The sequence below is a fragment of the Nerophis lumbriciformis genome, linkage group LG04, assembly GCF_033978685.3.
Source record: "Nerophis lumbriciformis linkage group LG04, RoL_Nlum_v2.1, whole genome shotgun sequence".
NCBI lineage: Eukaryota > Metazoa > Chordata > Actinopteri > Syngnathiformes > Syngnathidae > Nerophis > Nerophis lumbriciformis.
In genome coordinates, this window is record NC_084551.2 from 62969843 (window position 1) to 62982143 (window position 12301).

Sequence of the window (12301 nt, forward strand, 5' to 3'; positions counted from 1 at the left end):
AAGTAAAAAGGTCAATGTGGGGATGTTCGAATTTTTTTTTTTTTTTTTTTTTTTTTTTTTTTTTTTTTTGGGTGTGTGCACGTTTTGACATCATTCATAGCAGCTTCACCGCTGAAATGGAAAAAAAGCCGTACATACACCATATATGTATTGGTGTGTGTATATATACTGTGTCGCTTTAAACAGGTCACATGACTATCTCACTTCCATACATTTATCTCCATAAGGCAAACTCTGTAGTTACATTAGTACACATCGTATGCGTGTTAAGTGACGTCATCACACGCGCCATAAGGTGAAGGCGCGCGCTCACTCCAGAAGGGGGCGACAGAGAGAGAGAGAGGGGAGAAAGAAGAAGAGGGGAGGGGGAGGGGGAGGGGGAGGGGGAGGGGGAGGGGGGTCGTCTCCAGTTTGATGCAATGACTCAATGACTCAATGCATATTCTTTTTGTTCACAGTGATGGGTTTGTAATTAAAGAATTCCATTTGCCTCATCCTTTCATCAGGCGAGGGGGGGGGGGGGGGGGGGTTTGGGTTGGGGGGGGGGGGGGGTGAGTCAAAGGGAACGCTAGAGGACAACCTCCATGGCAGGGGGGGGGGGGGGCGCTAGAGGACCTCCATGGCAGGGGGGGGGGGGGGGGGGGGCGCTAGAGGACCTCCATGGTGGGGGTGGTCCTCACACCCCCAGCAGCAGAGCGCAGGAGAGGAAGAGCCAGACGCCGAGTCCTGCTTGTAGACCGACTCCTAGACCCTGAATGGCCCCCGGTCCTGCAGGGACACCCATCAGGAGAAGAGTAGTCAGTGTACAGCTTGTATATATATTTACATTAGACTACACAGCAAATCATGTCCTTCCTTCTGTCCATCCATCCATACCTTCCTTCCTTCCTTCCTTCCTTCCTTCCTTCCTTCCTTCCTTCCTTCCTTCTTTCCCACCTTCCTTCATTCCTCCCTTCCTTCTGTCCCTCCATACCTTCCTTCCTTCCCACTACCATCCTCCCTTCCTTCTGTCCCTCCGTACCTTCCTTCCTTCCCACCTTCCTTCCTTCCCACTACCATCCTCCCTTCCTTCTGTCCATCAATACCTTCCTTCCTTCCCACTTTCCTTCCATCCTTCCTTCCTTCTTTCCCACCTTCCTTCCTTCCTTCTTCCCCACTACCATCCTCCCTTCCTTCTGTCCCTCAATACCTTCCTTGTTTCCCACTTTCCTTCCACCCTTCCTTCCCACTTTCCTTCCATCCTTCATTCCCACCTTCCTTCCATCCTTCCTTCCCACTTTCCTTCCATCCTTCATTCCCACCTTCCTTCCATCCTTCCTTCCCACCTTCTTTCCTTCCCATTACTATCCTCCCTTCCTTCTGACCCTCCATACCTTCCTTCATTCCTTCCTTCCTTCCCACTACCATCCTCCCTTCCTTCTGTCCCTCCATACCTTCCTTCAGTCCTGCCTTCTTTCCCACTACCATCCTCCCTTCCTTCTGTCCATCCATAACTTCCTTCCTTCCCACTACCATCCTCCCTTCCTTCTGTCCCTCCATACCTTCCTTCCTTCCCACCTTCCTTCCTTCCCACTACCATCCTCCCTTCCTTCTGTCCATCCATACCTTCCTTCCTTCCCACTTTCCTTCCATACTTCCTTCCCACCTTCTTTCCTTCCCACTACCATCCTCCCTTCCTTCTGTCCCTCCATACCTTCCTTCCTTCCATCCCACTACCATCCTCCCTTCCTTCTGTCCCTCCGTACCTTCCTTCCTTCCCACTTTCCTTCCATCCTTCCTTCCCACCTTCTTTCCTTCCCACTACTATCCTCCCTTCCTTCTGTCCCTCCATACCTTCCTTCCTTCCCACTTTCCTTCCATCCTTCCTTCCCACCTTCTTTCCTTCCCACTACTATCCTCCCTTCCTTCTGTCCATCCATACCTTCCTTCCTTCCTTCCTTCCTTCCTTCCTTCCTTCCTTCCTTCCTTCCTTCAATCCTTCCTTCCTTCCTTCCCACTACCATCCTCCCTTCCTTCTGTCCCTCCATACCTTCCTTCCTTCCTTCCTTCCTTCCTTCCTTCTTTCCCACCTTCCTTCCTTCCTTCTTCCCCACTACCATCCTCCCTTCCTTCTGTCCCTCAATACCTTCCTTGTTTCCCACTTTCCTTCCACCCTTCCTTCCCACTTTCCTTCCATCCTTCATTCCCACCTTCCTTCCATCCTTCCTTCCCACTTTCCTTCCATCCTTCATTCCCACCTTCCTTCCATCCTTCCTTCCCACCTTCTTTCCTTCCCATTACTATCCTCCCTTCCTTCTGACCCTCCATACCTTCCTTCATTCCTTCCTTCCTTCCCACTACCATCCTCCCTTCCTTCTGTCCCTCCATACCTTCCTTCCTTCCCACCTTCCTTCCTTCCTTCCTTCCCACTACCATCCTCCCTTCCTTCTGTCCCTCCATACCTTCCTTGCTTCCCACCTTCCTTCCACCATTCCTTCCCACTTTCCTTCCACCCTTCCTTCCCACTTTCCTTCCATCCTTCCTTCCCACCTTCTTTCCTTCCCATTACTATCCTCCCTTCCTTCTGTCCCTCCATACCTTCCTTCCTTCGCACCTTCCTTCCCACCTTCCTTCCTTCCCACTACCATCCTCCCTTCCTTCTGTCCATCCATACCTTCTTTCCTTCCCACTTTCCTTCATCCTTCCTTCCCACCTTTCTTGCGTCCTTCTTTCCTTCCTTCCCACTAACATTATTCCTTCCTTCTGTCCATCCACACCTTTCCTCCTTCCCACCTTTCCTTCCTTCCTTCCTTCCTTCCAACTACCTTCCTTCCTTCCCACCTTCCTTCCTTCCATCCTTCTTTCCCACCTCACTAGACCCGCTCGTCGGCAGTGCACCTTACAATCCGGTGCGCCCTATGGTCTGTAAAATCGGGTAGTGACAAGGGAGCGACAACAAACGGGGGGTAATGACAAGAGAGCGACAACAAACAGGGGGTCATGACAAGGGAGCGACAACAAACAGGGGATCATGACAAGGGAGCGACAACAAACGGGGGGTCATGACAAGGGAGCGACAACAAACGAGGGGTCATGACAAGGGAGCGACAACAAACGAGGGGTCATGACACGGGAGCGACAACAAACGGGGGGTCATGACAAGGGAGCGACAACAAACGGGGGGTCATGACAAGAGAGCGACAACAAACGGGGAGTCATGACAAGGGAGCGACAACAAACGGGGGGTCATGACAAGGGAGCGACAACAAACGGGGGGGGTCATGACAAGGGAGCGACAACAAACGGGGGGTCATGACAAGGGAGCGACAACAAATGGGGGGTCATGACAAGGGAGCGACAACAAACGGGGGGTAATGACAAGAGAGCGACAACAAACGGGGAGTCATGACAAGGGAGCGACAACAAACATGGGGTCATGACAAGGGAGTGACAACAAACAGGGGGTCATGACAAGGGAGCGACAACAAACGGGGGGTCATGACAAGGGAGCGACAACAAACGGAGGGTCATGACAAGGGAGCGACAACAAACGAGGGGTCATGACAAGGGAGCGACAACAAACGGGGGGTCATGACAAGGGAGCGACAACAAACGGGGACGCCATGACAAGGGAGCGGCAACAAACGGGGGGTCATGACAAGGGAGCGACAACAAATGGGGGGCCATGACAAGAGAGCGACAACAAACGGGGGGGTCATGACAAGGGAGCGACAACAAACGGGGGGTCATGACAAGGGAGCGACAACAAACGGGGGGGTCATGGCAAGGGAGCGACAACAAACGGGGGGTCATGACAAGGGAGCGACAACAAACGGGGGGGGGGTCATGACAAGGGAGCGACAACAAACGGAGGGTCATGACAAGGGAGTGACAACAAACGAGGGGTCATGACAAGGGAGCGACAACAAACGGGGGGTCATGGCAAGGGAGCGACAACAAACATGTGGTCATGACAAGGGATTGACAACAAACAGGGGGTCATGACAAGGGAGCGACAACAAACGGGGGGTCGTGGCAAGGGAGCGACAACAAACGAGGGGGTCATGACAAGGGAGTGACAACAAACGGGGGCTCATGACAAGGGAGCGACAACAAACGAGGGGTCATGACAAGGGAGCGACAACAAACGGGGGGTCATGACAAGGGAGCGACAACAAACGGGGGGTCATGACAAGGGAGCGACAACAAACGAGGGGTCATGACAAGGGAGCGACAACAAACGGGGGGTCATGGCAAGGGAGCGACAACAAACGGGGGTGGGGGGGGGGTCATGACAAGGGAGCGACAACAAACGGGGGGTCATGGCAAGGGAGCGACAACAAACAGGGGGTCATGACAAGGGAGCGACAACAAACGGGGGGTCATGACAAGGGAGCGACAACAAACGGGTGGGGGGGGGTCATGACAAGGGAGCGACCCCCCGTTTGTTGTCGCTCCCTTGTCATGACAAGGGAGCGACAACAAACGGGGGGTCATGACAAGGGAGCGACAACAAACGAGGGGTCATGACAAGGGAGCGACAACAAACGAGGGGTCATGACAAGGGAGCGACAACAAACGGGGGGTCATGACAAGGGAGCGACAACAAACGGGGGGTCATGGCAAGGGAGCGACAACAAACGGGCGGTCATGACAAGGGAGCTACAACAAACGGGGACGCCATGACAAGGGAGCGGCAACAAACGGGGGGTCATGACAAGGGAGCGACAACAAATGGGGGGCCATGACAAGAGAGCGACAACAAACGGGGGGGTCATGACAAGGGAGCGACAACAAACGGGGGGTCATGACAAGGGAGCGACAACAAACGGGGGGTCATGGCAAGGGAGCGACAACAAACGGGGGGTCATGACAAGGGAGCGACAACAAACGGGGGGTCATGGCAAGGGAGCGACAACAAACGGGGGGGGGTCATGACAAGGGAGCAACAACAAACGGGGGGGGGGGGGGGATCATGACAAGGAAGCGACAACAAACGGGGGGGTCATGACAAGGGAGCGACAACAAACGGGGGGTCATGACAAGGGAGCGACAACAAACGGGGGGTCATGGCAAGGGAGCGACAACAAACGGGGGGTCATGACAAGGGAGCGACAACAAACGGGGGGTCATGGCAAGGGAGCGACAACAAACGGGGGGGGGTCATGACAAGGGAGCAACAACAAACGGGGGGGGGGGGGATCATGACAAGGAAGCGACAACAAACGGGGGGGTCATGACAAGGGAGCGACAACAAACGGGGGGTCATGACAAGGGAGCGACAACAAACGTGGGGCCATGACAAGGGAGCGACAACAAACGGGGGGTCATGGCAAGGGAGCGACAACAAACGGTGGGGGGCGGGGGGAGGGTCATGACAAGGGAGCAACAACAAACGGGGGGGTCATGACAAGGGAGCGACAACAAACAGGGGGTCATGACAAGGGAGCGACAACAAACATGGGGTCATGACAAGGGAGTGACAACAAACAGGGGGTCATGACAAGGGAGCGACAACAAACGGGGGATCATGACAAGGGAGCGACAACAAACGGGGGGTCATGACAAGGGAGCGACAACAAATGAGGGGTCATGACACGGGAGTGACAACAAACAGGGGGTCATGACAAGGGAGCGACAACAAACGAGGGGTCACATGACACGGGAGCGACAACAAACGAGGGGCCATGACAAGGGAGAGACAACAAACGGGGGGGTCATTGCAAGGGAGCGACAACAAACGGGGGGTCATGACAAGGGAGCGACAACAAACAGGGGGTCATGACAAGGGAGCGACAACAAACAGGGGGTCATGACAAGGGAGCGACAACAAACGGGGGGTCATGACAAGGGAGCGACAACAAACAGGGGGTCATGACAAGGGAGCGACAACAAACATGGGGTCATGACAAGGGAGTGACAACAAACAGGGGGTCATGACAAGGGAGCGACAACAAACGGGGGGTCATGACAAGGGAGCGACAACAAACGGGGGTCATGACAAGAGAGCGACAACAAACAGGGGTCATGGCAAGGGAGCGACAACAAACGGGGGGGTCATGACAAGGGAGCGACAACAAACGGGGGGGGGTCATGACAAGGGAGCGACAACAAACGGGGGTTCATGACAAGGGAGCGACAACAAACGTGGGGCCATGACAAGGGAGCGACAACAAAGGGGGGGTCATTGCAAGGGAGCGACAACAAACGAGGGGTCACATGACACGGGAGCGACAACAAACGAGGGGCCATGACAAGGGAGCGACAACAAACGGGGGGTCATTGCAAGGGAGCGACAACAAACGGGGGGTCATGACAAGGGAGCGACAACAAACAGGGGGTCATGACAAGGGAGCGACAACAAACGGGGGGTCATGACAAGGGAGCGACAACAAACGGGGGGCCATGACAAGGGAGCGACAACAAACGGGGGGCCATGACAAGGGAGCGACAACAAACGAGGGGTCATGACAAGGGAGCGACAACAAACGGGGGGTCATGACAAGGGAGCGACAACAAACGGGGGGGTCATGACAAGGGAGCGACAACAAACGGGGGGTCATGACAAGGGAGCGACAACAAACAGGGGGTCGTGGCAAGGGAGCGACAACAAACGGGGGGTCATGGCAAGGGAGCGACAACAAACGGGGGGTCATGACAAGGGAGCTATAACAAACGGGGGGGGGGGGGGGTCATGACAAGGGAGCGACAACAAACGGGGTGGTCATGACAAGGGAGCGACAACAAACGGGGGGTCATGACAAGGGAGCGACAACAAACGTGGGGCCATGACAAGGGAGCGACAACAAACGGGGGGTCATGGCAAGGGAGCGACAACAAACGGGGGGAGGGGGGGGTCATGACAAGGGAGCGACAACAAACGGGGGGTCATGACAAGGGAGCGACAACAAACAGGGGGTCATGACAAGGGAGCGACAACAAACGGGGGGTCATGACAAGGGAGCGACAACAAACGGGGGGTCATGACAAAGGAGCGACAACAAACGTGGGGCCATGACAAGGGAGCGACAACAAACGGGGGGTTATGGCAAGGGAGCGACAACAAACGGGGAGGGGGGGGTCATGACAAGGGAGCGACAACAAACGGGGGGTTCCAAATGCCACGAAGGCGGTTTTGCGTCGCCGTGCCTGAGAATGGAAGAGGTTTGCGGCGCTGGCGACAACGGCGGCAGCAGATTAGGGCGATGGAGAGATAGGCTGACAGAAATGGGAGAAGGGGAGCAGGAAGACGTATGGGTCTGACGGGGGAGTGAGTCAATGAAGGGCGGCCAGCCGGGATAATGGGCCGAGGAATGAAAGGCGGAAAAGAAAGAGACGGGTCGTTTAAGATGGCCACGCCAAACGCGGCGAGGAGCTGGGGGAGGGTGACGGGGGAAACGGAGGGGCAGGGAAACGCTCACTGGGGGGCGGGTAATGGGAACTGGGCGAGGGGAGCCATGACAACTAACGAGCGCTAACGAGCCAAAAAAGGGGGCGGGAGACTTACGGTAGAGCAACATGCTGGCGTTGGAGGCCCCCAGGCGGTTGGTGGCGAAGCAGGTGTAGTTGCCAAAGTGCTTCTCCGTCACGTTGCTGAACACCAGCAGCGAGCGCGTCTTTTCGTTCTTGATCTTCAGGTTGCTGTCGCGCTCCACGGGCCTGCGGGGGCGGAAAGGGAAGACGCCAACATCACGTCACAAAAACTGTTGGCGCACCACAAAGCTGTCACTCAATTATGAGTCGAGTGCTACTTCAACTTGAAGAGGACTGTTGGGGGAATTTGGGCTATCGTTTACAATAATTATAAATTATATATATTATTATAAATTATATATATTTGGCCTATCGTTTACAATAATTATAAAGACAAGACGGGTGTATATTTTTTAATTAATTCTACCTCGTAAAGAAACCTCAATAAAAGTCTGCTGACAGCAAAGCCAATGGGAGGTCCTTTATTCTGCCCAGAAAACCCAATAAAAACATTCAAAAACCACCAACAATACTCCATTTACATTTCCTGACTTGAATATTAACAAGTATTAGTGATATTGTTATTATAAATATTAACAAGTATTAGTGATATTGTTATTATAAATATTAACAAGTATTAGTGATATTGTTAATATAAATATTAACAAGTATTAGTGATATTATTATAAATATTAAAAAGTATTAGTGATATTATTATAAATATTAACAAGTATTAGTGATATTATTATAAATATTAACAAGTATTAGTGATATTGTTATTATAAATATTAACAAGTATTAGTGATATTATAATAAATATTAACACGTATTAGTGATATTATTAAAAATATTAACAAGTATTAGTGATATTGTTATTATAAATATTAACAAGTATTAGTGATATTGTAATAAATATTAACACGTATTAGTGATATTATTATAAATATTAACAAGTATTAGTGATATTATTATAAATATTAACAAGTATTAGTGATATTATTATAAATATTAAAAAGTATTAGTGATATTATTATAAATATTAACACGTATTAGTGATATTGTTATTATAAATATTAACAAGTATTAGTGATATTATAATAAATATTAACACGTATTAGTGATATTATTAAAAATATTAACAAGTATTAGTGATATTGTTATTATAAATATTAACAAGTATTAGTGATATTGTAATAAATATTAACACGTATTAGTGATATTATTATAAATATTAACAAGTATTAGTGATATTGTAATAAATATTAACACGCATTAGTGATATTATTATAAATATTAACACGTATTAGTGATATTATTATAAATATTAACAAGTATTAGTGATATTGTTATTATAAATATTAACAAGTATTAGTGATATTGTAATAAATATTAACACGTATTAGTGATATTATTATAAATATTAACAAGTATTAGTGATATTATTATAAATATTAACAAGTATTAGTGATATTATTATAAATATTAAAAAGTATTAGTGATATTATTAAAAATATTAACAAGTATTAGTGATATTGTTATTATAAATATTAACAAGTATTAGTGATATTGTAATAAATATTAACACATATTAGTGATATTATTATAAATATTAACAAGTATTAGTGATATTATTATAAATATTAAAAAGTATTAGTGATATTATTATAAATATTAACAAGTATTAGTGATATTATTATAAATATTAAAAAGTATTAGTGATATTATTATAAATATTAACAAGTATTAGTGATATTGTTATTATAAATATTAACAAGTATTAGTGATATTATTATAAACATTAACAAGTATTAGTGATATTATTATAAATATGAACAAGTATTAGTGATATTATTATAAATATTAACAAGTATTAGTGATATTGTTATTATAAATATTAACAAGTATTAGTGATATTATAATAAATATTAACACGTATTAGTGATATTATTAAAAATATTAACAAGTATTAGTGATATTGTTATTATAAATATTAACAAGTATTAGTGATATTGTAATAAATATTAACACGTATTAGTGATATTATTATAAATATTAACAAGTATTAGTGATATTATTATAAATATTAACAAGTATTAGTGATATTGTTATTATAAATATGAACAAGTATTAGTGATATTATAATAAATATTAACACGTATTAGTGATATTATTATAAATATTAACAAGTATTAGTGATAGTATTATAAATATGAACCAAGTATTAGTGATATTATTATAAATATGAACAAGTATGAGTGATATTGTTATTATAAATATTAACACATATTAGTGATATTATAATAAATATTAACACGTATTAGTGATATTATTAAAAATATTAACAAGTATTAGTCATATTATTATACATTTTAACAAGGATTAGTGATATTGTTATTATAAATATTAACACGTATTAGTGATATTATTAAAAATATTAACAAGTATTAGTCATATTATTATACATTTTAACAAGTATTAGTGATATTGTTATTATAAATATTAACACGTATTAGTAATATTATAATCAATATTAACACGTATTAGTGATATTATTAAAAACTATTAACAAGTATTAGTCAAAATATTATACATTTTAACAAGTATTAGTGATATTGTTATTATAAATATATACTTTTTTTTATCCTTTCCATATTAACTCCGTCACAATCCGTTGAGGTCTTGGATTTCCATTTTTCCCCACAATATTGATTATTTCCTCCTTTTGTCACACCTTCAAGGAACATCGAGTGGGATTTTCATTCAAGTCCTCAACTGACTTATTGAAGCTTTCATCATATTGTCATTTTTTACATTTCCATCTGACGTACTGAGGATAATCCTTCTTAGCACCATTTTATTAATGCTCTGTAGGATGCCCCATGTTGCTCTCAAGAGTGAAGCTGCTTGCAGGAACACTCCAACAAGAAAAACCACCAAAATAAGAGCGCTGAACCGGAGCTAAGAAAACACCAATAAAGTCAATACAAGGCATGACATGAGGTGACAGACTCATGACATGAAAATACACAACATAGCTCCCTGGTGGTCTAGTGGCTAGGATTCGGCGCTTTCACCGCCGTGGCCCGGGTTCGATTCCCGGTCAGGGAAAGCTATCCAACCCTTGTACCATGAATTGATTAACGTGGATCCTGACTTAAACAAGTTGAGAAACTTATTGGGGTGTTACCATTTATCAGAGGTGGGACCAAGTCATTGTTTTGCAAGTCACAAGTAAGTCTCAAGTCTTTGCCCTCAAGTCCGAGTCAAGTCCCGAGTCAAGACAGGCAAGCCCCGAGTCAAGTCCAAAGTCAAGACTGGAAAGTCTCAAGTCAAGTCCTAAGTCCTGCATTTTGAGTTTCGAGTCCTTTCAAGTCCTTTTAACCACAGACTAATATATTAACACAGATTGTGTAGGCTTTTCAAACGCTGTATTTATTTATTAAAACAAGTGCATTTTAAATTGCAGGAAAGAAAATTGTGCTGACATTGCACTTTATAATAGCACTATTAACCAGTCATTTTAAACATTAACTCATTCCTTTACAGAACAAACACATTGAAAAATAAAGTGCAAATGTACTTATTTGTACAAAAGTGTTAACATTGAAAAAACATGACATATACGTGAACATAACAAAAAAGTTGTACTTTTTATATGTCAGGGCCCTATGCTGCATTGCATTTGCAAAAGACCAAATTAGCCAAGAGTCTGTCAGTCATTTGTGCACGATGGGGGCGTAGTATGATGCCACCATGGCTGAAAACTCGCTCCACTGGAGCACTGGAGGCAGGCACTGCCAAGACTCTCATGGCCACTCGGAACAGTGAAGAAAGAGTCTTCATGTTCAATGCCCAGAACAAAAGGGGGGAGAGAGTTTGTGCACTACTTGTAAGTGTATCTTGTGTTTTTATGTTGATTTAATTTAAAAATAAAAATAAAAAAAATAATTATTTCTTGTGCGGCCCGATACCAATCGATCCACGGACCAGTACCGGGCCGCGGCCCGGTGGTTGGGGACCACTGAGGTAAACAACCAACAGTATGTCAGAAAGCTAGCTAAAACGGTACACATATTCATAATATAGTATACATTTTAACTGACCTTTATTTTACTATTTTTGTCTTTTTTTAGGTGGCTAAAATACGCGGTGCTGCTGACCGCCGTTTAACGTTACGTGTGATATATTGACTAACGTAACCCTGCTTAAAAAAAATCACTGAACAAAAAGTATGAATAAGGTAGTGAACGGCAACAGATTCCCGAGTTTGCAATAACGTTATAACGTTAGCAGTGAGTTTACAGCCTCACTGATTTAACTACACAGCAAATAAAAGTCACGTTACTTAGCCAATAAACGTTATCTTACATTCAAAACTTACCGTTCTTTGTGCAACTTCAAATGCCGGACGAAGTTGGAAGTTGTTGCCTCTCCATCAGTAATTTTCGAACCGCATGTGTTGCATACTGCAAACCGTTTTGTGTTGACCACCTCGTAATTTTTATACCCAAACAAAATTATTTTAGGTATCATTTTTTGTTCACTGGCGTGTGGTTTGGACATGTCTTCTTCGTTGGTTGTCCTGCAATTTGATTGGATGAATGCTGTGTGATGAAAACAAAGTAGATCTAATTTGATTGGCTGTTGTACTGAGACCACACCAGCTGACACACGCAACGCTGATAGACAAGTACACAATGAAAAATACGGAGCGCTCCCGAATAACTTTTTCATCTTTGGGCTTTGGGGAAAGTAGCAAGTCATGTCAAGTCATGTCAATTCAAAAGGCTCAAGTCCAAGTGAAGTCACAAGTCATTGATGTTAAAGTCTAAGTTGAGTTGCAAGTCTT

At 45.2% G+C, this 12301-nt stretch overlaps 1 protein-coding gene and 1 non-coding gene across 2 annotated transcripts in view; one reads left to right on the forward strand and one right to left on the reverse strand.

The window, feature by feature from the left end:
• Nucleotides 1–539: 539 nt before the first annotated feature.
• Nucleotides 540–12301, reverse strand: part of iglon5 (IgLON family member 5) — a 493945-nt gene continuing 482183 nt past the window's right edge. Inside the window, exons 7-9 of the mRNA XM_061958753.2 lie at nucleotides 7487–7638; nucleotides 637–768; nucleotides 540–590 (exon numbers count right to left, since the gene is read on the reverse strand). Coding sequence (XP_061814737.2) covers nucleotides 677–768; nucleotides 7487–7638 — 244 coding nt within the window. The 3' untranslated portion in view covers nucleotides 540–590; nucleotides 637–676. The remainder of the gene's footprint in view (nucleotides 591–636; nucleotides 769–7486; nucleotides 7639–12301) is intronic.
• trnae-uuc (transfer RNA glutamic acid (anticodon UUC)) lies at nucleotides 10489–10560 on the forward strand. The gene has a single exon. It is a non-coding gene; the product is annotated as a tRNA-Glu (tRNA).